Here is a 27,813-nt window from a genome sequence, read left to right on the forward strand (position 1 = left end):
CAGGGACTCCATGGCCATATTTTGGGTATGGCTGTGTCTATATTAAAAAAAAGAAAAGGCAGGCTTTGATTTGCCTGCTTATCAGTATTTCTACTGAGAAAATGTTAAAGAATAGCTCTCCCGTCTTCCTTTTCTCCCCTTTCTGACCCACACTTTCATCCACACACATATTTGCAAAACACATGCAGGTTCTCCCAAAATATTCTAGCCCATGAAGAATAGGATGCAAAGATATATTTTAGAACCAAAGAGGAAGAAAGAATCTCTCTTCTATCTAATTGCTCTTTGATGCATCTGCCTTCGAGGCCTTCCCTGCACACACAGTTTATCTCGTTTTTACTAATTATGACAACAGCCCTGTAAAGTAGATATTATATCCTCATTTTATACATGAACAAAACTGACCTGTAGAGACGTGAAGAAACCCACCCAAGGCATACAGCCAGCTCAGGACAGAGTACACATGGAATCTCAAGTCTCCTGACTTCCAGGCTCCAGCTCCCAGGCTCTTTCTACTACCCCAGGGGCCGGCAAACGTTTTCTCTAAAGCCAGATAGTAAATATTTTAGGCTTCGTGGGCCATATGGTCTCAGCTCTGCTGTTGTAATGAGAAAGCAGCCACAGACAGTGTGAGAACGGGTGGGTGTGGCTGTGTTTCCATAAAACTTTATTTATCAGAGCAGGTGGCAGGCTGGATGTGGCCCACAGAGGTAAGAAAGAGGACCCCAGACCTCCTCCAAAACCTCCTCTTACCTTGATGCCCTTTTGTGACCACAGCTTCACACGGTCCTTGGAGTGTCACTTCCTTGCCTTCAAACTGGCCCATCCATGCAGTTCCTGTAGGCTTTTCCAGCTCTTGCATGACTCTCTCTTGGCTCCAGGATGGGCATTTGTGCTCCTGCCGTCCCTCCAGGCCCATTGGCAGGTAATTAAGAGCCTGGCTATACATTTCTGACAGCAGTGACTGGCAGAGGGACCGCAGAGCTGAGATAAGCAAGTGTGTGCTGCGGAAGGCGGCTGGCCATGTGGGATGTGGGTTTCATTCCTGGAGAAGAGTAATAAGCATGTAATTGGCTTTTCAGAAATGTGCAGGCTGCTGGAAAGCCCCTTTCTCCCACAGCCAGCTCACCCAGGGCAGGCATGAGCTAGATGAATTCTGGATCAGCAGGTGGGGCTTCCTTGTCCCAAATGATCACTCTAAGCTATATGATGTTGGGGAGCCCAGAGGCAGATTAGGACACGACAGAGGTAGGTTGTTGCCACCAGCAATACATTCCCTTCCACTTCCCCAAGGGGGCAGGAGAAGTGGATCTGGGAGGGCCATTCCTAGACCCAGCATGACTCTTGAGGAGTAGAGAACTAGTTTCCCCAGGGTGCCGGGTGCCGTGGGCCTGTAGATAAGACCATCCTTATGTGATCCCCGAGGCCACCTTGAACTCCAGGCACAGGAGGGAACTGCCCACCCCTGCACTTTGTGCTGCCTAGAGAGGGTGCTCTGATGGCGGGAGGGCAGGGGCTGCTGGCGGTCTCCTGCTTCTTTCTAAACCTCTCTGTTTTGTGGGGTGTCATTGACCCATGTGAAGGTATTACAAACTGTAGCCATGATTTTGATGGAACAGTTATAGAAAACTCAGCTTTCACTTTAGGTTCACTTTAGGTTCAATCCCTTTTTAATGAACACAATTAAAATGTGCAGTCTATAGACTGAGTTTATTTTCATGTCCTGGATAATGATCCAACACTGCTTTGCTGTGTTACAGCAGCAAAACACATCTGTCTAACGTGTGTGTTCCCAAATCCCTGATCAATTAGCACTTAGAGATGCCGTTCACAGGATAGACTGAGCACATCTTGCCCCTACTCTAGCACAATTCTATACTTAAATTCTGGCACCATAATAATCTCTTATATTTGTAGAGAGCTGTTAGGTTGTCCAGGCACTTTCACGTGCATCGTTTTACTTAATTCCCACAATGATCCCATGACCCAGGCAACTCAGGTATCATGATTCCCATTTTACAGAGGGGCAAATGGAGGCTTCAGGCTTGGTCTTTTGGGGTCACACAGGGACTAAGTACAGAGATGGAACTAGACTCCAGTACTCTTTCCTCTGCTCCAAGCTGCCATTCTCATGAGGTTGGGGCTCCAGGCTGAAGCTGGCGTGCTGGCCAGCTGCTTATCCTGGTGAGGAACTCTTGCCTCCCCTGGGCCTGCCCTGTCATAACTCTCAGGACCTTCCACTGTGGCCTGCGGGTTCCTGACACAGGGCTAGGTTGTGTGGCTGTGTTGGGTGCCCCCTTGGCCTCCTGCCTAACCCAGGCCTTGCAAGGTGCAGACAGATTCCCAGTGAGTGGTCATTCAATGAGTGAACGAGTGACCTTGGGCCCCTCACAAATGACAGTGTGAGGGCAAGAGGTGTCAGACACTAGGCCCTGCAGTTCCAGAAAGAAAGTTTTTTTACAAATGAAAATTAAAGCAAAACCCACTCCAAGAAGCTCTGATGTCAACATATGCTCCACCCAAGTCCGATTCTAAATTAAGGCTACATGATTCCGTGTTGACACAGAATTTCAGCTGAAGGGCCAAGTGGAGGCAAGGCAGCTTCCACCCTTTCTGAGAGGGTTCCAGCCCTCGGGGCTGCCATCCCTCCCACCCTGGAGGCACATGGGGTGATGACTTAGGACGCCTGCGCCTGCATTTGAAGCCTGGCTGCCTTCTATCAGCCTGTGGCCTTGGGCACATGACTTGATCTTTCCTACCTCATGGACTTGGCTATATGAGGTGATGCCCAGTAGGGCATTAAGCATAGTACCTGCAGGCACCTAACTCGCCGCTCTCCAGCCCCTGTCACACTGTCGTTTGTGAGGGGCCCAAGGTCACTTGTTCACCCATTTAATGACCACTCACTGAGAATCTGTGTGCCCTGCAGGGCCTGGTAAGACGTGGGAGTGTAAGGCTCACAACCACTGAGCCTACAGGCCACAGGGAAAGGCCATGAGATCGTGAGGGCTATGTGCTGAGTCAAAGTGTGCATTTTATTATCATCCCTGGCATCACGCTCTGACGTCCCGAAGAACCTGCGCTAATTTCCTTACCACTCACTCTGTCCATCCCCAGAAGCCCTCACTGTTCCAGACGTCATTTGCCTCAAATACCTTTAAAAAAAAGGAAAAAAGAGCCCAGCCCTCTAGATTCTTTAGCAAGAATGAACAATACATGGTGGTTATTCTTCTCAAGTCCCTGGAAGCTGACTGAGTCGGGGTGGCCTCTTTCTGCCACAGAGGCGGGCCTGGGGGCCTTGAGGCCCTGTGTGAGCTCAGTTCACAAGCCGCAGGTCTCACACTCTTGCCACTTGCTCTCTGAGGCTTTCTTCCTTTCACATGTCTCCAGGCCCCTTTTATTCTCTGGAAAATTGCATCTCCTGGGGCTGGGAAGCCGCTGAATTGTCGGCCCTGACCTCAGTCAGGAAATGAGTGGAGTGCTGCCCCGGAGGCCGAGGGCCAGCGGGAGGGTAATTTTACCCTCGTCCTATAACTACAGATGCCTTATTACTCACACGGCCGTCTCACCCTTGTTTAACAACATATTAAACCATTAGTCTCCATGCCAGTGGGTTCAGTTAGTTCATAGTGGCAAAAGCTGATCATTAAATCCCCTTTTCCCTGCTTAATCTCTTTTAAATTGGTTGCCTTTTAATTTCATCAAGTGCCCTCTTTCTCACCCATTCCATCGCCGGGTGCAGCAGCGCTGGCATAGCCCTGGGTGAGAGAGGCTGGGCTTCTGGGTCTTCCCCGGGTGGTCTCTATGGATGGCAAGACCCGGGATCCTCTCCCTCCAGAGTGGGCCCCTCTGGGTGCTGTGAAAGCGTTGTTGGTTTTGCTCCCCTCTCACCGCTGACTCGGTACCTGGGGCAGAAAATTCCAGTCTTTAAACCTTTTGCTTCATCAGTCTGTCCAAGAACCTGGGTCCTCTATAGGTAAAAATAAAAATCTTGTGTTTTCTCAGCAGGAAATTTAAATATTTATAAAAATGGATACTGTGTTATGTACATTATTTACAGTAAATTCAGATGTCATTAAGGTTGTAATAGAGTTAGGAGAATTCGTATTGCTAGGGCCCATCAAAAATGCTTGTGGTAGGGCAGAGGAAGGGAGGTGGGAGGTGGACGCTGAGAGTCCGCTGTCACTCCTAGCAGGCCCTATGGGGCACAGGAGGAAAAGTCTTGGCTGGCAAGGTACCAGGGGTCGGGTCATGCCTGCTGAGGGCCATGGGGATGGAGGGAGGTTAGAGTCTTAGGAACCTTTATGAAAATGTGGAGACAGAGTTGATGTGTGAAACAGAAATGACATTAACAGAATGACCATGGGGCCAGACAGACTGGGGTTCAAACTGGAAGTCTGCCACAGCTAGCTTTGAGGCCTTTGCTCATCCATGAAATGATCATCGTATTATTCACATTGCAAGGTTGCTAGGAGGAGTCAGTGACTAGTGAGTAGAGTGTACCTGGCACAGAACCTGGCACGTTGTAATGATGAGAGCTGACACCTGCTGAGCACTTACTGGGTGCCAGGCACTATTCTAAACTTTACAGGTATTACCCTGTGTTCGATCAGGATCCACAGAGGCAGAGCTCCTGAAAGTGATGTAATTGAGAATACTCCCAGGAGAGGAGAGTGAGGGGAGCAGGGTAGGGCAGAGGAAGATGCCACACAAGGCTGTGGTCCTGGAGACTAGCTTTGGCCCAGTCCCATGGGGAACCTGGAGCAAAAACTGCTGCTACCCAGGCTTGAGGCTGTAACCTCCAGGGAGGCAGGTCCTGCTCAGTGGAGGGCATGTCTCTGCAGAAGAGGGCAGCTGTGAGAAGTTGGTAGCCCACACCCTTAGCAGCTGGGGGAGAGTGTACATGTGCAGTGAAAGGAGTCTGGGTGGGGCCACAGCAGAACCCACCATAGCTCACCACTCCATCTGGTACAGTCCATGCTCCATCCCAGTACAGCTCTGGGATTCTGGTTGGTTACAGTTTTTAGGGGAACTTGTAAGGGGAGGGCGAGTAGAACAAACTACAGCTCCTGCTGCTGTGGTAGTACCAGGGCTGTACCTGATTCTCATTGTCTGCCTCTCCGCCACCTGTTCTAGATTCCTCTCCGCCTCCACTGCACTGAGGTCTGGTTTGGGTGGCTTGCCCTGCGAGGTGATCCAGACCTTCATGCCTGAGTCGCTGGTGACCATGCCCCTGTCAATCAATGGTTGCAGTAGCTGCCTATTTGCAGTTTTGGCAGACCCTGGGTGTGCCAAGAGATGCTCCAGGGAGTCTCCTGAGTGCAAGCATATCCCTCCCCACCCCCATTACACAGCAGCTCCACCTCCTCACCTCACCTCAATCACGCTCCCTATTGGTAAGAGGAACCACAACTGAAGAGGTGGCAGCCATAGTTTTAAGTTTAGGGGGACTCTGTCCGCTTAGGTGGGACTGAAAGGAAAAAGTATCTGCTCTCTGGGACTTCCTCATCCACCTCCTCACAGTCTGATCCTGGATGCAGAGTCTGAGACAAGGATTCTTGTGAAAGTGATTTACGTGGGGAGTGCTTCCAGAAGAAGGGGTGTGAGGGAGGCAGGATGGGGCAGGGCTTAAAAGCTAGCAAGGATGTAGTGTCAACTGGAGACTGGCTTCAGCTTGGTCCCACAGGGAGCTCCAGATCATGAATTGTTACAGAGTTGGTCCCACTTTGAGGCAAATGGGCTGGCCTTTTGTGCCTGTGTCAGTTGGTTATTGACTGCTGGTTACCCTTACTCGATGGGATGAATTCTCTGGAGAAGGAGACAGCTTTGAGTTATTCAGTCATTAGCAGCCAAGAATCAGCTGGGGGATGAGCGCACTGAGCCCATGAAGAGGATCAGAGTGGGACACTAACAGCAACCACTGCACCTTGTAGCTTCTCTATGGACCTGTTGTTCTAATCACATTTTACCACCAAGGAAACTGAGGCACAAAGAGGTTAAGTAATTTTTGAAGGGTCACATAGCAAGTAAGTGTCTGAGCTGGGCTTTCAACCGCCAACATCTGACTTCAGTGCCTGTGTGCGTCACGGTTATGCTTCACTGCTTTCCAAAATGCCAGACCAATGCCTGCACACCACGTGTGCACACACACACACACACACGCACTGCTGCCCTAGTCTGGGCACGGCAGAGGGCAGGAGTGGCTGGGAATGGTGGAGTGGGCTTAAGTAAGGGGGTGGGGAGGACAATGAGCTTTAGAGAGCTCAGTGGCCCATGGATATGGACATTTTTTTTTAAAGAAAACAACTTTTTATTTTGAAATGATTTTAGACTTAGAGAAAAGTCACAAAGATAGTACAGAGAATCCTCGTATACCCTTCACTCAGCTTCTCCTAATATTAACATTTTATATAACCATAGTGTAATGATCGAAACCAGGAAGTTAACACTGGTACAATACTCTTAACTAAACTGCAGTTTAAAACTTTGCCAGTTTTTCCACTAACGTCCTTTGTCTCTTCTGGGATCCAATTCCAGATCCCACACTGCATTTAATTGTTATGTCTCCTTAGTCTCTTCCAGTCTGTGACAGTTTCTCTGTCTTTCCTTGTCTTTAATGACCTTGACACTTTGAAGCATACGAGTCAATTATTTTGTAGAATGTCTCTCAATTGGGTCTGTCCGATGTTTTCTCCTGATTAGAGTGAGGTTATGTGCTTTTGGCAGGAATGCTATAGAAGTGGTGTTGAGTCCTTCTCGGTGCATCATTTCGGGGGATATGTCTTATTACCGTGGGGTTAACCTTGGTCACTTGGCTAAGGTGGTGCCTGCCAAGTTTCTCCACTGTAAAATTACCATTTCTTCCCTTTGTAATAGATAAAAATCTTGGAGGGATATACATTGAGACTACACAAATATCCTGTTTCTTCTCAAACTTTAGCCCACCGATTTTAGGGTAAACATGCAGTTTTTATGCTGTTTTGTGGACCCTTGATATAAGGTGGCATTGACTTCTTTCTGCCATTCTCTTATTAGGAGTGGAATTTTTGGGGTGCCCCGCACAAGTTGAAGGCAGTGCTCAGCTCTCGCTGGCAGGGAGTGAGCCAACTCTCCTTTAGGGCTGTGGAACGCGGTGGGGTCTGTCATAGGCTGCAGAGCTTTCGTCCTTTCCTGCTTCCTTCTCTCATCCCCTCACCTGCTGATTTACGCTTCAATCTCATGTTCTCTTTGCCTTCCTCCCTCTTTCCTTTGGTTTGCTTCTTGAATTAATTGTGGCCACGACAACTTCATGTTTGGGATGCAACCAGCTCAGAACTCTGCACTCTACCCCTATGGTAGACCCAGAGGACTTTAGAGATCAGTGACTGCCACCCTCTTGTTTCACTGATGGGGAAATAGATGCAGAGAGGTTAAGAGGAATAAGTGGATGCCAGTGTCGGGTCTAGACCTCAGCTTCCTGCACTGTGTGTGCGGTGTTCCCTATGGTGCTCCATTCCTCAGGGCTGGTCCTACAGAGATCCCCTCCAGGCCATCAGGAGGAGGGGCTTGGCAAGCAAGCCAGAGCCACAATACCTCTCACCCTGCGCCTCACGTGAGGTGAAGTCTTGCGTCCCATTCAGTCTTCAGCTTCTCTACCTTCATCCTAAGGAAAGGGGGCTGCTCTCTGCCTGGTTGGAAGCTGAGGGCCCCATGCCTCTCTGTGGGGAAGGTTTCTCTCTGCTCTGACGTGGAGCCCTGGACAGGGACCTTAGCGAGAGCCCACAGTCTCCACGAGCTATCCAGACCCAGAGCAATGGTTCCTCCCCTGGCATTTTTTTCGGTGGGAAGACTTGGGATGCTCACGTTTGTTCTCATTTTCATCCTCATCTTTGGTCACCTTTACCTCTTAGTGAACAGTTATTATGTGCAAGTCACTGCTTTTTACATACGATATTTTCATTTAGTCCTTAAACCCTGTGAGATAGGCGTGATTCTCCCCGTTTTACAGGTGCGGGAACTGTGGCTCAAATAGGTTGAGTAACTTACTCCAAATCACATAAATAGTGAGTTTTATGACCGTTCCGATAGCTGTTTAGCTTTAATTTCATAATTAAATAGATTCAGTACTCTATCTGTTCTTATACTCCATTCCTGGGCTTTTCCTTCTGACCCATCTCTTCACTGGCTGGCTGTTATCATCTAGTAGATTCTTCATAATGGGCTCAGAGGTGCTGTGAGCCCTGAGTCCTCCTATGGTGAGAATGTCGGTCTCCCGCCTTTCACACTTGAACAACACCCCAGCAGGTTAGGATGCCCTGGGTCGAACGTGGAGTTAGCCTCTGTGGGTATTTCCTCGTCGTCATCTGACAATGAGTGTTGCCATGGGGAGGTTTGAAGTCAGCAAACATTTTCCCTTTTGCAGGTGACTTGTTAGTTCTGCCTGGATGCTTGATGATTTCTGTCTCGATTTTCCAAGTGCAGTACCTAAACCACTAAATGTCTTCGTGTCAATTGTTCTGTATCAGTTTTTCACTGAACACAGCAAGCTCTTGTGATGTGCAGATTTCGTTCTTTATTCATTTCAGGAGCTTTCTTTGAAAAAGCGATGAATACCTTTTTGTGTGTTCCCCTGTGTCTCTGCTTCAGGTTCACCAGTTTTTGGATGCTCGGTCCCCTTTGCTGTTCCTCCATGCTTCTTCTCTCCTTTGGTTGCTTTAGGAACGTAAGCCTGTCTCCTCTGCAGTCACAGTGGCTCCCCTAAGGACCCACTGCCGGTGGGTGGCACACCAGGTCTGGAACCCTTTAGCTGGGGTCAGTAATTAGATTTTCTGCTGTGTCTGCTCTGCTTCTTGGAATTTCTTCACTTATTTATTGGTTCGGCAACAGTGTTTTGTGGTTCTCAATTTTATAACCCTTCATTTCATTTCTTTGTTTTATCATCTAATCTTTTTGCTCTTATTTTCTTAAATTCATGTTCTTAAGTTGTTGTATAACACAAAGCATGTTGGGATAATCTCTTTCTGTTCCTTAGGTTAGGTTTTCTTTCAGACTGGGGTTTTGGTTTTATGTGTGTGTGGTGGTGGTTTTATATTTTTTTTCATGCTGTGCTCAATTTCTTTGTTTTTGTTTGTTTTTCCTCCCCCAGTGACATGTTTGCATCATTGCCATGAAGTTTGTTTTCATCCTGCCTGACCTACTGACCCTGGTGGAGGGCGAGTCAATTCTTGGCCTCTGGGAGTTCTATGTTCGGTCTACTTTTCTGCAGCCTGAGAGCCTTGGCGAGGTTAGGGTGGAGAGGGAGAGCTAGCCTGAGGCTGTGAGCAGTCTTCATTAGGACACCTAGCCTCTGTACAGACGCGGGGATTCAGAGAGAAAACCCATGCTCCTACCTCTAAGGCACATGCGGTGTGGAGGAGAAAGGCCCAATAGACAGGAAATTATAGTAAGTGCTGTGACCTAAGAGGAGGGGACACTTTTAGATTGCAGGGACCAGATTTTCTTGACTTACTTCTGGTGCTGGAAGTAGCAGTGTAATGGGAGGATGCCAGTGTGTGGGGACCAGGATTAAGTCAGATGAGGCCAAAGTCCAGTGAAGGACTTGGAAGGCACGGTAAGGAACTTGGCCTTTATTCTGTCAATGGGATCCAACTGTATTTTGGAAAAGTCATTCCAGCAGCAGTGTGAAAAGCAAATACAGATCTAACGACTTAAATCCCTAGAGCATATCTGTTGGTCAGCTCTGCAAAGAGGCCAAGGAAATATCTTTTGTATTCAGAGTTGGGCACCAAGGAGTAGAGAGGTTCCTGAAACAGCCGGACTCCCCCACTCTTCTTTATCCCTGCCCCATTTCAGAGACCTGCCACTTCTGGGCAGCAGCTGAAGAACACCCAGCTTTTCCTCCCAGTGCTGTTCCTTCGTGGACCTCTGGAGATGTTTTCCAGGGCTGCCCAGTTGGCAGCCAGGGTGGGGACTGCACATCTGGATAATATATCTCAAGGTTGTTGTCTTTTTCCAGCACAGCACAGGGCAGGAACCAATTATGGGGTCCCTCTGCACAGCATGCCTCATTACTGTGCTCAGCATGGGATGGGCAGAGGCTGGCAGAGCTGGGGAACTGGCTTCAGCCCCCTGAAGAGTAGCTGGGAGGGGAGGAAGGAGGACATCATTGATTTCCTCTCTGCCAGGCAGGTCTGCCCATGTGAGCCCATCTTTTTAGGGAGGCACCCACTCCTCTATACCAGATTTATAGCCACGTGCCTCCGGGGGCTCCAGGGTGGCACTGGGTCGTTGATACTGTAAGCAGAAATTTGCATCTGTGTCTGCAAGGATATTTGTCTGGGGAGAAGGGTCATGGCTTCCAACACATTCAAAAGGGGGCTAAATAGTTAAGAATGCCTGCTCTATGTTACCCCTACATTTGATAGGTGGGGAAACTAACCAGAGACCCAGCGAGCAGAAGTGGTTTACCCCAGGATACAAGGTAGTGGCAGAGGCAGATTTAAAAGCCAGATCTCCTGGTTCCATCCAGGTTTCCTCTCTGCCTTACTGGTGAGATCACTTCCTGTCCTGTAGACACACAGTATTGTCTTCACTTTACTAACAAATAAAAGTGTACCTACTATTTATTGAGTGCTCAGTGCTTTACTTGTATTAGTCCATTAGTTCATAAAACAGTATCGTGATTTTACAGAATAGGCAGCTGTGGCACCCTCAGTTGAGAGGAAGAGGTTAATCATTTGCCCGAGGTCACAGAGAGAGTAACTGGAGGAGAGAGACTGTGAACTCAGCTCTTTTGGGTAACTACTCTGCCCCTCCCTCCGTTCCTCCATTTTAGACTCCTGCCTCAGTCTGGTCCAATCCTACAAGCCCAAGCCAAGATGTGCCTCCTCCCTGAAGTGTTCTCTGATGGCCCAGTCCTTGCTGGTCTTCCCTTCTCTGAATAGATTGGGCCATTACTAGTTCTTTGTAGGCTGATGGTCCTGGTTCAACTCCCAGCCCTGCTACTTTCTTAATGGTTCCCTTGGGGGTATTTAATTCTCCTCCCCTACCCTCTGCTTGTATATGACATGGGAATAATGATATCCAAATCCAGGGACTTTAAGAGGATTAAGTGAGATAATTAATATCCATTGAATCATTTATTCAACAAATATTTGAGAATCTACCATGTGCCAGGAACTGCTCCAGTGAGACTTGTGGTGAGTGAAACAGACACAGGTCCTGCTCTTGAGAAGATTACAGCCTAGTCAGAGAGGCGACATGAAGTGTAGACAAAGTTACCTGGTATAGGCTGGGACTTCCAAGTTCTATGAAGGAGATGTACAAGGTTCTGGGAGAGTATAAGGAGGGACTTGATTCAGCCTGAAGATTCATGAAAGGCCTCTTTAAGGATATGACACTTCTTGTGAGAGCTGATGGATGAGTAGGAGTTGATCAGATGAAGAATATTCCAGGAAGACAGCACAACAGGCATGGAGGCCAGAGATGGTGTATTAGTTTGCTCGGGCTGCCATAACAAAATACCACAGACTGGGTGGCTTAAACAACAGAAATTTATTTTCTCAAAGTTATGGAGGCCTGAAGTCCAAGATCAAAGGGCTGGTATAGTGTTGGTTTCTCCTGAGCCCTCTCTCCTTGGCTTGTAGATGGCCGCCTTATCGCTGTGTCCTCACGTGGCCTATTCTCTGTGTGAGGGCACCCATGGTGTCTCTACCTCAGTTTATAAGGATACCAGTCATATGGGAGTAGGGCTTTACTCTGATGACCTCATTTTAACTTAATCACCTCTTTGAAGGTCCTATTTCCAAATACAGTCACATGGATTAGGGCCCACTCGTATGACCTCATATAACCATAATTACTTCTTTAAAGGCCCTATCTCCATATGGGGTCATATTCGGAGGTATTGGAGACTTCAACAGATGAATCTTGGGGGCACACAATTCAGCTTATAACAGATGGGAAAGAGCTTGTCTTATCTTACAAGCTGAAGAGAGGCCAGTGTGGCCAGAGCATAATGAACAAGGACGAAGAGAGAGTGGGATGAGGCTGGAGAATTTGAAGGACCAGATCAGGAGTGGGGCAGTGAGGGTCCCACTGGTGGAGTGAGGACAGTGTTCTGAGTGCAGTGGAGCCACTGGAGGGGTTTTGAGCTAGAATGGGAGAGAGGGGATCAGGTGTCATTTTAAGGAGATGGCTTTGGAAAATAGATTGTTGGGGCCAAGAGTAGAAGTACGGTGTTGGGGCCTATTGCAGTCAGCATTCCAGGAAGGAGTCAATGGTGGTTAGGCATGGTTATAGAGATAAGGGAGGGTGGGTAGATGGATGGAGACAAGTTTTGGAGGTAACATCGACAAGATGTGGTGATGGGTTAGATATGTGGGGGTGGGTGGTCGAGTGATCAGAGTGAAGATGAGGGTGGGAAAGGAAGAAGTGCAAAGGATGACTCTCAGATTCCTGGTTGAGTGACTGCACGGATGGTGGTGCCATTGCCCCATATGGGAAGGACTGGAGGAGGTGCCGGTTGTGATGGGAAGATCAAGAGTTCCATTTGGAATCTACTCAGGGCGGGATGCTTACGAGACATCCAGTGAGCACTTCTAATAGGCATTTGTTTAATATAGATGTGGAGCTCAGAAAAGAGGTCTGAACTGGAAAGGTTGGGAATGTTGGGAATTATCCACCTATAGAAGGTTTTGAAGACACAGGAATGGAAGAAGTCACCTGTGGTGAGCATGTAATGAGAAGAGAGGAGGGACCAGGGTTAAATCCATGAGCAATTCCAACATCTAGAAGCCAGGAGGAGGAGAAGCCAACAAAGGAGATGGAGGAGAGGCCAAAGTATGAGGGAAAGCCCAAGAGAGAGGGCTCCTGGAAGCCAAGAGGCATTGATTGGTAGATGTTCAGACAATGTGGGGTCCTTTTCCTTGCCACTCTCTCCTTCTTACTTAATTTGCTTTCTTATTTCTGAATATCTACTGGTCTTTTTCTTCAGATTACGGTAAGAACTCAAGAAATAGTGGATAAATGAACAAATGCACGCACACATAAAGTGAATGAAGAAGTGAATGACAAGTGCAGCTGTTATTGGTGGCCTTCTGGGTGAGGTGTAATTGCCCTCATTTCTCCTCCTGCAGCCCGGGGCATTGATTCTGCCCAAGGGCTAGGCTGGGTGCAAGTTTCCTGGAAACAAGGATGGCCCCTGTCTAGCAGAGGGCCCTCTGGGGAGCCACTGCTCATGCTTGTCAGGCATCCTGGCCTGAGCAGAACCAAGCCGGTCCTATTGTCTGCCCATGCAGGGAGCTGCCTCCCCCAGCAGGTCGCTGGAGTCCCTGTCGCCTTTCCTCCCTGAGCAGTGTAGACTGTACTGTAATCACACAATTATGATACCATTAAAACGTCACATTTGGAGAAATCCGTATAAACAAAGCATTAACAACCTCTTGAAAATTATAGTCTTTACCACTAACGACCTACTTTCTGTACACACTGCGCCCTCCAGCCACCCCCAACTCTTTCCCCAGCCTCACTGTCAGAGGCAGGCCAGAAGGTACAGTCGTCTTTGCTGCCTGGAAAGCCTTAATGTTTAGTGTGCTGGGAAAGGCTCTTTGACAGGGCCAAAGACGGCCAGGCCAGGGGAAGCCCAGCACTGAGCCACTTAGTGAAGGAGACAAGAGGAGGCCACCTCAGGCAGATCTCAGGTCTGATGATGGAAGGACCCTCGGAGAGAATCTGGTCCTTGGGAAATTGAAGAAAGAGGATGGTGTTGAAAAATCTGAGGGGCAGATTCATGCCTTTGGCTTTGACTCCCCCCTCTTGGGAGGAAGAGATGGAACCAGAGACAAAGCGGTCCCTCTCACAGCGTACACAACACATTGCAGGAGGGAAATGTCCTGCCCCGGGGCTGGGGGCCAGAGAGCTTTGGATGCTGGCTGCTATGAGTCAAGCATGAGAAGGTAGTTGGGTGGAGAGGCCCGGGGCAATAGGGCTTTTGGTAGTTTGCGCCTCATTTCCCAGAATAGTGCTCTGGAAGAGTTCAGATACTGAATTTTCTTTGTCACCAGAATCTCATTTTAATGCACTAAGGAAATGTATTACTTAAAGGAATCTTGTAGCAAGCAAGCGCTCTTACAAAGTAAAACATAAACCAAAACAGCTCTGGCAAAGTGATTAATCTCTTCCCAATAAATCTGAATTTCAAATCTGGATTCCCATATAGTCCCAGGTGTGATTAAAGTCAGAGGACGCCTAATTCTGAAGACGAGAAGGCCACTGTAGATTAAAAGAAATTGAATTAGCATGTAGGAGATGTTTTAAATATCACTCCGGCACTTTCCATCCCTATTACAGTTCAGGATTAACCTGCAGAAGGGATCCTGCCACAGGTGCTGTAACGAATGCACAAGAATGGTTGGTGGGAGCAATTATCGGTGCTTCCTAAGGTGAGGGAAATACCCCTGTGGGTTTATTTACATACGCAAGTGCATTATAAATCCCTTCTTTATCGTTCACACAAGATGCCATAGAAGAGCCTCCTGCTGTGTTGTAAAGATGGTCAGTGTTTAGAACAGGCTCATGAGGATTTCTCCCACTTTTTCGGCCCACTGCCGTTATCACTTGCCGTTTCGCCTGCAGCACTAAATTTGCCCTTGGCTGAGGCAGGCATCCCCCCGCCACCGAGATTCAGCAGGCATGACGTTTGGGTACTCTGGGTCTGCTTTTGATATAAAAAGAGCCCCTTTCATTAAAAGCCAGGCAGCGGCCCCCATGGAGTCCTGTGAGATAACGTCGTTTCAGAGTCATTCACTCCAACCCCACACCTACATATTCAGCAGCTGACCTAGTTTTGAGGGAGCTAGAGGGTATCTGGATGTCACCTTATTTACGGAGCGGATGGAAAATGCGCTAAGCTCCGGGCCCACGCTGCACGCGGTATCTGGGGAGATCTGGCCTGCACCTCGGAGGCGTAGAAGAGAGGGAACAAATTCCCCTCAACCGAGAGCTGAGGCTTCTTGCTAATGTCACCTTTGGGGAATGAAAGATAGGGCTTAGGGACGCTTGCTTCTGAAACTCTCTTTCTAGCCAGATTCCAGTTTAGTACCTTTTGGCATGTGGATTAGGGAGGATGTTTCCAAGATAACCTTGGCAGAAAGGGTATGACTGAGCTTCTGGCCGGTGGCCCCTCCCTCCTCCTTCCTTTGTCCTCTCTAGGCAGGCGCTGGGTTAGGAAGCCTCATTCCATCCATGACCCTCTGCCATTGCAGGTCCTGGTTAAGGACCTGGTGGAGCTCACCTGCCTGGGTTTAATCCCAGCACCTCTACTTACTAGTTGAGTTCCTTTAGCTCCTCAAACCTCAGTTTCCCCTTCAGTAAAATGGGGTTCTTAATCGCACTTGCTTCAGGTTTGTGACATTTTTAGGGCAGAGCCTGGCACACAGTAAATGCTACAAAACTATTTGTTCTGGTTGTTCTGAGTGATGGTGCCCAGTGTGAGAAGTGATCACCTTTTCAAGTCAGCCCTTTTCCCTGCCTTCCCATAGCCGTCTCCATCTTGATTTCTCCAAGGTCATCTTTGCCTGAGAAGAACCTAGAGGGAGGTTTGGGGAAGCTACAAACCTTGCTAAACACATTCCTTGTGAGTATCACTGTGGGACTGGCCGTTCCAGCCCTTGGAAGCCAGGTCCCAGGAGGCATGGAGAAGACCCTCCTGGGCTGATGAGTCTGACTTCCAGACTCCTTGGCCTAATGGGAGACTTGGGGTCTCAAGCAGGTTCAGGCTTCTGACCCCGCCTCCGAGATCCCCAGATCTCTTCCAGAATCTCTCAGCACAGCTTCTGTGCTGGCCCCAGGCCCCCTCTCCACCTGCATAAAAAGGGAGTTAGCACAGAGGCCCCACAAAGCTCAATTTTAGCCTTCTAAGCTGGTGATAACCTCATGTACTATGCTTCTTAAAGTAGTTCTCTTGTCTTATCGTTTGCATGGCACTGTGTTCAAACCCACGTTTGAGAAGGCGCTTTTGGGTAGAGAAGGCCTGCTGAGTCCCGGGAACTATCTGTATTGATAATGACCTATTGCTTTCATCACAGCCAGACAGGAAGGTGATGCATCCAGTCTCCTGTGGATGCTGTCAGAGACCCCATTCCTGCCACGGGGAAGAATGCAGCTAAACCTAACTTGGATGACTATAAATTGCATTTTCTCTCCATTAGCATTCAGTCCCCAAAAGAAATAATAGTGACTGCAGTAATGTTGACAACAATAATATGTTACATATGCATTATGTTTTGCCAAGCAATTTTTCATGTCTTATCTCATTTCTGAGATCTAATTCTATAAAACTGTGTGGGGTACATAAAGATTAGTATTGCCCTCGGGATGGAGGAAGAAACTGACCACAAGAGGTTGAAAGGACACGCGGAGCAGAGCCAGGCTCAAGACTGGCTTTCCTGCCTTATGTTCTCTTATGGCATCGAGGGGACCGTGGAGAAGAATTACAGGATCATCCCTGTTGCTATGCTTCCCCTTCTCTGCCTTCTCCACCTTCCCACACACAAACACTCTTGTGGCTGCATTTCTTCCAGGTGAAATTGGGTTGAATGTACAAGGGGCCCCTTGAAGGAGGAAAAAAATCAGAAAAGTCTAACGCGTAGTATGAGCACTTTTCCCTTTGTTTCGTTTTTCCTTCCTTTGTCTTTCTTTACCTTTTTCCTTGTATGCCATTACTGTCCCAGGGATCGCAATTTGGTGGCCTGCAGGGCACATTCAGCCCATAGGCATATTTTGTTTTACCCAAAGGGAGGTTTAAGCAGTCTAACTAGGCAGGTATTGTGTGGGACCTGCAAAGTATTAGCTCGGATTTCTGCTCTCAGTGATCCTGAAGGCATGTTCATTTGTGACCCCTGCTAGACACCTTGGTTTGGTAGAGCCCCTTGAAAATTACTTGCCTCCATAGCTATTCCTTGAGGCTAAAGAGCTTTCTGATGATGCCTTAAGAGATTTCCTGGCCCTGCGCAGGCGAAGGAGGGGAGAGGAGTCTGACTTTTGGAGGGAGACCACTTCAGTCACTGAGACATCCAAATCTTGTTTTTAGTGGGTTTTTTTTTTCCTTCTACAAGTGGCCACCAGTGGGATGAGCCTCTGACCACGAGGCCTCATCTCTGTCCTGCCGGAGACCACTCTGGCCATGCTATCAGGCCACCCCAGGAGGAGTTGGCCTCTCCTTCTCTCGCACCCCTGCCCTGGGAGAGGCTGCAGCCTCACCTTTGCAGATCTGTCCTCAGTCTGATGAGGGGACCCTGCGCCCAAGACAGCTCAGCTGTCCACACCAGAGACAACGTGTTTCAATGTCCAGCTCTGTCCAGCTGGAGGCCTCCGTTCCTGAGCCCACTTCTGGTTCTTCTCTTCCAGGCTCTCTCCTGGGTCCCTCCTGGGCACTGGTTCCAGCTCCTAGTGCATGCTTTCCTCCAGCATGGCCTCCTGGTTACAAGCACATCCACCCTCCTGTGTCACCATCCCGTCCACCAAATCCTCTTTCTCCTGAGCCTTGTGTGGGTACCTGACTCCCTCCCCACTCATCTCTTGCTCTCTGGGTTCCAGAACTGGAAGGAACAGAGGCTTCTCGAGTTCCCCTGATCTGCTTACTGCTTCAGTCTTTGAACACAAAGAAGAGGATGCAGAAATAAATGGTGTGGGTGGTGCCAGCTCTCTCTCAGTCCTCATGCCCACCAGCAATGGAGAGGTGTTCTTCAAGCAGGCAGCAAGTGATTTGAGATGCCTGTCTCCATAAAGGAGCTCTGGGTTTAGCCTCTGGTGGTGGAATTCATAGGACATTGGATAGGAGGGGAGCAGACAAATCAGCATTAGAGCTCACCCACCCTGGCACGTGCTGGGGAATCAGGCCCTCTTCTCCAGTCACACTGACTTATACTTTCCTGGCACCTCCTTCTCATGCTAATTAGTGAGCAAATTAATGTCCATATAGGGTCCAAATTGTGTGAGTTTCTTTTTTTCTATTCCAGAAACAAAAGTTGGGCTTCTGTCCATTCTGTTAATCACATTATATTTCACAGTTGGAGCTTTCAGGCAATTATAATAATTATCAGAACTTTTCTTCTTCCAGAAAGGTTCAAACATCTCCCAAAGCTGTATTCATGTGTGGTGTACAATTGGGATATAGGTGGTGAGTGTGTACATTGGGGCAATGCAGGGAGGAGAGGGCTAGGCAGTGGTGGCTCTTGTTGTCAGGGGCTAAATGGGACTGAAACCAGATGGAGAAAGAAGCCAGTAATAGAGAGGGGTCTGGGCATGGTGTCCAGGCTGTAAGACTCTCAGCACTCAGAGAAGCCACAGTGAGCAGCTCCCAGAAGACCCATTCTCTAGGCACCTGGCTCCTGAGGGAAGGGGGTGAGAAGGAAAATGGGGCAGAGAGACAGAAGGATATAGAATAGAAGAATAAACTCATCCCTGCTGAATTATGTGCTACCTCATTTGGTCTGAGAAATAGCCCTTTCCCCCTCAATTATATGTCCATTCTATCTATCAGACTCTTCAAGGAATGACTTTCATATAATTAATACTGACCATTAAACTACAACATTGAAGGAGCAATTGCCTAATTCTGAGGAAAATTTAAATTTATTAACAGCACCCGAGATAAAATGAATACTAAAGAGAAGTAGAGAAAACCCTGCAGAAGATAAATAGAAAGCCAAGTGGGATATTGACTTGATCCTTCTCCAGTGCAGAGTAATTTGGCTTCCAAAGTGAGTTAGATCATAATAAATTAAATTTAGATTTCTGCACATCAGTTAAATAACTCCCAAGACAGAATTCCAGTGAGAGAAAGAGGTGATAATACATGGTGGAGATAGTAAAATGAAGATCTTATATAATAATCCATAATTGATGTGCTGTCCCTAGATGAGGGGAAAAGATTTTCCAACTCTTTCCTTTGTCATGAGCCCAGGTGAGCGAAGGGCTGGCTCGCTGCTCCCTCTTGATTTGAGTTTGTCCAGCATGCTGGGGGATGTCTGTTCCGGCAATCCTTCCTTTCCCAGCTGTTCACTCTAGGTAGGACTTACATAGCAGTATTAGCGTGATGAGGGATTAAGCTGTGCTCTTTACTGTCTTGACTTGCCCTTGGAAAAATAAGGTCATTCCTCAGCTAGGTGGACAATAGAACAGTACGGGGGTGAGCAGATCCTTCTGCATTCTTGTGATTGCCCAGCAGGGGGAAAATGATAGCCCTGTGGATGAGTGAAAGATCTTGGGATATGAAAGGAACACAAGCTTTGAGATCAAAAGTTCTAGGTTAGAGTCTCAGTAGCAAACTCACTATCTCTGTGGCCTTGAGCAAACCTCTTTGCCTTAGTTTTCTCATCTGAGAAGTGAGAACAATATAACTGGCCTGCCTACTTCATAGGGGTAACACAAATGAGATATTCCGGTGAAAATGCTTTGCAAATGGTAAACATTTCTGATTGGCCTGTTTGGTATTGACATTCAATCATTATTATATGTTTTGAGGTAATATTGGTTTATAACATTGTATAAATTTCAGGTGTACATCATTATATTTCGATTTCTGTGTAGATTACATCATGTTCACTACCCAAAGACTAATTACCATCTGTCATCGTACACATGTGCCCTGTTACCTTTTTCACTTCTAGAAGTTCTGCTTGGTTCTTTTTCAAAGAATGTTTGTTTTTTGCTAATTTTTCATTCCAGATTTTAACCATTTTATCTACAGTTAGGCTTCATTTTGTAATTCCTGTATGTGAAGTCCTTGGAGAATCTAAATCTGTTGTTTATAGTTTCCAGTGACTCTCACTTACAGTGACTTGTTTCCCTGTGTGTCTGATCATGTTTTGTTGTGATTTCCTCTTTTGGTGAGCTTTGTGGGAACCTTAGGGGTCTAAACTGGAGAAGCTTTCCTCCAGGTAGGATTTACATTTGCTTCTGCTGGGAGCCAGACATACAACTGATCCGGGAACATTTAGTCCCCCTTTCTTGGCCTTAATTACTGGAGACCCGTGCTCAGTTTCTGTATCTTTTGGGAGCCAGGGTTTAATTTTTCAATGACTTTTATTACCCTCAGGTCAGCCTCACATTTTGTCTTTGCTGACCATTCAGCTATCCCAGCTCTGATTTTAGCATCCTGTATTTTTTCCTGGCCTCACCCCTCCTCTCACGTTGAAGATTTTCCTTCTAGAAAGCCCAGCAATGCATTAAAAACCACGCTTGTTAATTATGCAGGATCTAGTTGTAGTTTAGCATGAAAGACCCCACGAGTATCTGGCCTGCCGTGGTGCTAGAAGCAGAAGCCTCCAGTGGGTGGAAGGCAGGGGCACTTGGAGTGGTGCTGGGAAGCAGGGGCCATGGTCCTGGAAGCAGCCTGGTTGCATGTAGATGAGAACTCCAGTGCCGCAGAGCTGGCCTAGAAACTGGGTCTCCGGGCTTTGAGACAGACACTTCTCAGTTGTGTGAACTTGGGCCAATCATTTATCCTCGCTGCGCCTCAGTTTCCCCATTTGGAAACTGGGGTTACCACTTTCTATTTATATTGGGTTTGTAAGGGTTAGAAACAATTTGTGATACCCTCACTCACTCCTTCCCTCTGAGGTTCTGACAAGGGGAGCATGCTGGTGAATTTTGTGTGCCCAGTAAATGGCAGGCATTATCACAGGCACAGCATTCTCACCCACCAGCTTCCGTCCAGGAAACCTGGATATAAAAGTTAGACTCTATCTTGAGCAATGTCTCCCTTCCCAGACCACATGTTGGAAGGTTTCCAGTATTTGAGTTCTTTGATGCACCCCATCTGACTTCAGTTGGTCTTGTTCTCCTCGACTCTTTAGTATACATTTTGCACTCCTCTGTCAATTTTCCTGAGTTGTAAATCGCACGTCTTGGTACCTGGGGGTGGAAGACCTGGGAGACACAATGGTTGCTACTAAATATCTGAAAGGTATGAGAAAGATTAGACTTGTATCAGATAGCCCTGGGGATAAAACCAGGCCCAAAGGGAGATATTCCAAGAGACAGATTCTGGTTCAATATTAGAAGGAAACTTCTAGAAGTTGCAGTCCTTTAGAGCTTGGAGTGGGCTACTTGGGACCTCTGTGTCCCTGGCTGGTTCCAGGAGCAATGTCCACTGGACAGTGGAGTGTTATGCTGGAATTTCAAACATTGGATGGATAGATGAGTTATAGTCTCATTATATAACGTTATATCGTTTTTTTTTCAATTCTGACCTTCTCCCGTGTGTTTGCCTCACACACTCACCTTCCTGCAGGAATCTGCCTGCAGAGTTCCACTTTTTCTTTCCCTGGCTATCAGGAATAAGCCTGCTGCTGGGAGATGAATGACTGCCCAGAAAGGAGAGTGAAGAGCAGGTGGGGAGATGGTGGAAGGGGGTACAGAAATCCTTTGAGGGAAGAAGATCCCTAGGCAGAGAAAGAAGTTGACTGAGAAAAATGATGGGAAACACACAGTCTTTGAAGATGACCCAAGAAAATGGCATTGAGGCATGATGAGGCAGTGTCACCCAATGGTTGGGAACGTGGGAGCTGGAGCCAGGCTACCTGGGTTCAAATCCTGGCTCTACCACGTACTACTTGTGTGACATTGAGCAAGTTACTCAATCTCTCTGTGCCTCGGTTTCCCCGGTTATAAAATGGGAATGGTAATATTGGTATCTTTATGGCGAGGATTAAATGTAAATATTTATGACATGTGACAGGTTCCCCCTCCCAAAGGTGTTAGCTGTTTGTTATAGGGTAAGTCTGAGAAGTTCTATTAAGGATCAGGCGCAGTTCAGAGTAGGATAGAAGCTTTATCAAGGAATAGAGATTTTCTTATTTTAATGGTGAAAAAGAAGAGAATTAGGACAATAAGAGAGATTTAGTAGCACCAAGCTGGGGAAATAATGGAGGGAGAGAAAAACAGTGGAAAATAGAGGCAGCTTCAAAACCTAACAGAAGGGAAGGCTACACCCATGATTCCTGAGCCAAATAACCAGCTTGAAAGTGGAGTGAGAGAAAACAGGCTGGGAGAGGATGGAGGGAAGGGGATTCAAGATTTCTCAAGGAAGCACAGTGGGAGGAAAGAAATTAAGCAAACTTAACAGATGTCCTTTTGAGCTTTCGTTGTTGGTGCCAAATTATTTAAGCACTGCGCTGAGCCAGGGGTTTGGCTGACTTCATCAGATATTTTCTATTTAAAAGACTGTCTTTGTTTTCTGTTTGTGGCATTGTACTTATTGTTTGAAACACAACCCCTCTAGATTGAATAAATTCTCGTCAGAAAGTCGAGTGGGGCCTAGGAAAGTTTGGGAAGGGGTAGGTGCATGTTCAGAAGCTTTCCCAGATGTTCACGAGAGCCAGGAAGCCAGGAATCCAAAGCCGGAGGACAACATACCGTGCTCTGGACCCTCAGAGGCTGGACCTAGGGACTTGTGAATGGAAGAGCTTGGAAGCCAACTCTAAATTAATACTGAAAGCATCTGGCAGAGTCAGTTACCCTTCAGAAATCCTGAAAGGGACACAGCCACTGTATTTGGAGGCAAGCAGGGAAAGAGTGGCTGGCCCTTCCTGTGGGCGTGCCCCCCGCTCCGCTCCTCAAGGGGGGGTCTTTCTCTGCCCACTCACCCGCAGCAGAGGAGATGCCCCTTGTTTCTGTCCATGGTAAGGTAGAACAGACCATGGTGTTGGGAGGCTCTGGGAGGATTCTGTCAGCATCCGTCACTTCCTAGCTGTGGAGCATGGGCAAGCCACCTAACCTGTCTAAGCCAACCCCTCCCTGTACAAATGGGGGTTGTGGGCCGATTCTGTGACAGTGTGTGCAAGCTGCTTTGTGAAATAGAAATTGCTGTTCACATGGTACTGCTGTTATTTTAAACACAGCTTCACCATTATTTAATACATCCAGCTATGCTAGAGATGCCAAGCTCCCAGGACTGGGAGTTCCTCCCAGTGGATCTCAGGGCAGCAGAGTGTGAACCAGCTCTGTGCACGTGACCATACGAGGGAGCAGTCCCCTCCAAGGATGCCCTCCACTGACTGTTCACACGGTGTCTCTCGCCAGCCAGGCTGCTGCTCTGGCTCAAGGCTTTCTGGAGGCCAGCATCCCACTGTTTTCTCATGGCACCATCTCCAAGGAGGCAGATCCTGCCAGGGATGCTTAGCTGCCCTTTAGGCTGGTGATTGCCAGGCCGAGCAAACCACCCCACCTCATGCCCTCTTAATCCTGTGCCCTGTCTGGTGTAACTAGAGGGAGGGGGTTGGGTTGAGGCCAAGGGGTAGGTTACCTGCCCTCTCACCAGCCCCGTGCCTCTCCACGGGGGCCTGCCCCTCCACCTGCTTCTCCACTGATGGCTGGACCCAGCAGGGCCTCTGTTCAGGCTTCCCTTCCCACCAGGTTAGGGTACTGAGGTCAGGTTCCAACTGGTCTCCTTGAGGAAGCTCTCTTCCCTTCACTCCATCCTGCACACGTGGCCAGAGACATTTTCCCCTTGACTTGCTTTGTACAGACCCAGCTGCATGCCAGAGTTTTCTTTCACTCATGCTGTCTTGCAGTCTACACTCTGGCAACCCCATTCCTGAGCTAGCCAATCCCTGAACAGATTCTCCTCCTCTGACCTTCCTGCCTTTTATCTGGATTTTCAGGACACACGTTATTTCCCCTCCCCGTTTCCCCTTAAGCAAAGAAAAATCCCTGCTCATCCTTCAGCTCTAACTCATTTGACCCTTCTTCCAGAAAGCTGCTTCCTTTCCCCTCACTCCTCTGTTAGAGGTGTTGTAAGTGTCTTCATGAATGTCTCTCTGCAACCCGGCAGCCCCCTCAGGCAGGGACCTTCCATCCCCGCATCTCTTCTCTGTAGCACAGAGCACTGTACGGCTCACAACTTATTTAGAAACGGCAATGAATTAAATTGGAAATGAGCCAGCGGAAGATGGTTCACGGCCCCATGACCCTTTGCTGGAGAATGGGATGTCAGCGTCACCCTGCGGTGATGTTCCAAGCACAGGCGACAGCTGTCAGGCTGTCACACTGCACAGCACAGGCTGGGGGTTTCACGCCCCCACCCAGATTCCCCCCGCGTAGCAGCAGTATCACAGGACATTAATAAAATCAATTATTGGATAAAAATCGCTGGTTTCCAAAGCTTCATTTTGTGCTATTAGCAGGAGAATGCTGTTTCAAAAGGAGATAAGAGAGAGAGAGGGAAAGAGAGAGAGATCAATTACCAGATAAGATCGAATGGTGCCTGAGATAAATGTGTGCACTGGCAAGCGGCCCCTCTTACCCGCCGTCTGTGGGCTGAGCACCTGCACTGCTGTCTGCGGGGCCTGCCCTGGGCCTTCCTGTGAGGTTCCGCAAGTACAGAATGGCATCCTGCTCAGTGATGGGATGGACGGTACCCGGGCAGCTTTAAATACTTGCACAGCGACTAGGGTCGGTAACACATGAATAAGCGTCTCATCCTTGGTGACAGTGCCAGCCCCAGGGCCCCAGCCCTCACATTCCAGGTCAGAGCCTGCTCAGTAGGTTGTTCCCAGAGATGCAGCATTCTTTTGGCTTTGATGAACCTGAAAGGTCTGGGCTTTGTTGGATACAGACTGGCTCTCCCCTACAGTGACAGTGCTCGCATCCACTAGGCTGTGGCCCGCAAGGGAAGCATCCAGCTTGCCGAGGCCCTGAAGCCCACACCTCCTGCTGGCTGTGTGGAGAGTCTCTGTTGGCTGTGGAGCTGGTGTGGGTGGGGCAGACGAGACAGCCTGGGCTCTGGGCATCCCCTCCCTGTGTGCATCCTCTCACCTCCTTTGCTGTGGGAATGCACTAGAGGGCCCAGGAGACTGAACTCTGCCCTGGGCTCTGCCGCTGTCCACCTGTGCAACCTCAGATAAGTCAGTAACCTTTGTGACACCTTGTCTTCACAACTCAGCACAGAGGGTTTGGGGAGGATGAAACAAGATCATGAACATGGAAACCAACTTGTACACTCTGAAGTGCTGTCTCCACATGTGGTGAGAGTTGTTACATGCTCCCCCATTGATGCTTCTTAAAATCACAGATTCCTGGGTTGGAGAAAGAGAGGAACAGGCAGGGCGTCTGTGCGGTGGGTTGCATACCTTTATAGATGGATTGCCTGCTTCCTGATGCTGCCTTCCTGTGGCAGAGGAGGCAATGACAGTCATTGTGTACCTACTATGTACCAGCTACTGTGCTGGCGCTTTTCTACCAGGTGTTCTCAAATTACCCTGGATAGGTAGCCTCTGGGGTTGAGATACTAGAATCCAAGTCCCGGCCCCGCCACTTCTGAATTCTGGGATCTTGAGCAAGTTACTGTCTGCATAATGGGAATATGAGCAATATCCCTCTCATAGAACTCCTGTGAGAGTTACACGAGATCACGTGAGGAAAGGTCTCTGCACAGTACCTGATATATAGGGTGCAGTAAACGGTGGCTGCCTTGACTGTGCTTCTTCTGTTTGTTATTATTGTTGCTGATGGCTTTATTGACATCCTACCTCTGTCCCCAAATTTGATCTAAAGCTTACCAGAATAAGCCTGGTCCCTGCGGTTGCCCTGACAGGCAGAGGGGGCTAGCGGAGGGCTGGGAGCCGTTCTCACAGACTTCCCGTTCATGTCACACAGATTTCGGATGCAGACTGGGATGACCTGTGGGACCAGTTTGATGAGCGGCGGTATCTGAATGCCAAAAAGTGGCGTGTTGGTGACGATCCCTATAAGCTGTATGCTTTCAACCAGCGGGAGAGCGAGCGGATCTCCAGCAATCGGGCAGTCCCGGACACTCGCCATTTAAGGTACTTCCTCCTTCTCCCTTACCCCTCCCTGCTGTCCTGGCAGGTTGACAGCAGGCTTGATTGGTGAGTGCCGAGTGCCAAGAATTGAGGCAAACCGTTTGTTGCCAGTTGGACACTAAAGGGTTTATGAGGTGGTATTTTACCCTGTCTGCGCTGCTTATTGCTGCGAGCCATCCCAGAGCACCCCCATGGAGAGGGTGGGAGGCCTTCTTCACCTGCATCCTCTCACCCAGTGATCACCGTGGGTGACACCTGCCATGAAATCATGGAGCACTAAAAACCCAACAGCCAGAGCCTGTTTGTCCCTGGCAGAGTCCTATGGCCTGGCTTGGCTTTCAAACTGGGGAGGGCAGGAGGGGCAGACCCCTGGGAAGTCAGGTTGGTGGTTGCTTCTGTCGCTGGGAGAGGTCCTTCCTCTGACAGCCCAGGCACATTTTGCTGTGTGAGAAGATAACCCAGAGGGGCCTCTTCACTTGCCATTGGATCTGCTGTCTGCCTCGGAGCAGCGCATTCTGTTCTGCCATCCTCTTGGTCAGAGGGTTGCAGAGATCAGGCCTGGCACAACGTAGAAAGCTTTGTTTCCCAGCAAAAAGAGTCTTTGTAAAGGCAGATTCCTGGGTTCACCTCATTACCCATCCCTCCTAGAGTCATACCAGCCCTTCACTTCCTGGTGAGGCCTGAGAAGCAGGTCAGCCTCAACTCCAGCTCCTCCCTCCTGGCCTCCTGGCCTCCAGCTGGAAGGCCGAGGCATGCCAAAGGCCCATGAGGGTGTGTTCCCATCTGCTGTAGGAAGTGGACTTTGCACCAGACCGAAATAGCAGACTGGCTTGCTTGGGGCTTGAAGGCAGTGTTATGTTGAAAGGCCGTAGGACTGGTGTTCGCTTCTTAGCTTTCTATATTTATTTCGGTCCATGGGCACCAAATTGTGGATGCTGGGGTTTATGAGCAGCGCAGTAAGAATTTTCATGACACATGAGGCTGGTCAATCTGGTGGTGCTTAAGTTGGCAATATGTGAAGGCTGGTGGACTCAGTTTCCCTGACTAGGCTGGCTGTACAACTCAAAGACCTTGACTTATACAGCATGTACCCCTTGGCGGGGCTGAAGTCCTGGTTTCCCTGTGAAGAAAGCCAGGGCGATGAGCTAGATGGTGTCTGTGGCTTCTTCTAACCCTGACAGTCTGCGAACTTAACTCTCCCCTCGAGGTACCGACAAGACTCTCCCTTAGCAGCAGGGCCTGGAGGTCCCCTACAGCCAGAGACTCAGGGGACGGGCCATACTTAGAACACTCCCCGCTGCGGGCCTGAAAGCTTCCTAAAGTCAAAGTCTCATATTATTCCTATTAAAATTCTCCAGCACTTATCCTGGTCCTTGGCACCTGATAGAATTTTATTTAAATATTAGGTTATTTTATTTCCTTGAGCAGAGACTCCAAATAGGAGAACAGGGAAGAGGGAGGAGACAGAGGCTGAGAAGCCCCATGGGGTCTCAGGTGGGTGGTCCCTCCCTTGTCCTGAGTCCAGTTGCTGAGGCCCTCCAGAGGGACAGAGGATGCCTCCTGGCCGGTAAAGGATGCACCTGGCGCATCTAGGTGAGAGCTGTCAGAGATGCCTCTGAATGCTGCCCCCTGCAGAAGGGAGGCATCAGGGAATTCACTGAGCAGGCAGGTGTGCAGGAATACCCTGAGCAGGACTAATTTCTGTGTGCACCCTATTCTGTGATCTGAGAAGCAGAAGTGAAAGAGATTCACAAGGGCCGACATATGCGGCAGTCATGGATAAACAACTGAGCCTGTCCCCAAGGATCCAAGTTCACCAGGTCCAGGCTCTCCACCTAGCCCAGTGTGTTCCACCTGTTAAGTGTGATCTGCTGGGATTGCAGCAAGAAGGGAAGAGAGGATTTAGACAGAATCCAGACACCCTTTGGGAAGGAAAAAAAGGAAAAGTATATCAGCCATGTGTCTGCCTCAGGGCCTCCACCTTGCCCTGTGGGAGCTGGCATTGTGT

The 27,813-nt window shown here is 48.7% G+C and overlaps 1 protein-coding gene across 1 annotated transcript in view; it reads left to right on the forward strand.

The window, feature by feature from the left end:
• The window catches only part of GALNT14 (polypeptide N-acetylgalactosaminyltransferase 14), a 207,379-nt gene that overhangs the window by 104,164 nt on the left and 75,402 nt on the right, over nt 1-27,813 (forward strand). The window contains exon 2 of the mRNA XM_058551508.1: nt 25,639-25,808. Coding sequence (XP_058407491.1) covers nt 25,639-25,808 — 170 coding nt within the window. The remainder of the gene's footprint in view (nt 1-25,638; nt 25,809-27,813) is intronic.

The sequence above is a fragment of the Diceros bicornis genome, chromosome 12 (genome assembly GCF_020826845.1).
Source record: "Diceros bicornis minor isolate mBicDic1 chromosome 12, mDicBic1.mat.cur, whole genome shotgun sequence".
In the NCBI taxonomy this organism is placed as follows: Eukaryota; Metazoa; Chordata; class Mammalia; order Perissodactyla; family Rhinocerotidae; genus Diceros; species Diceros bicornis.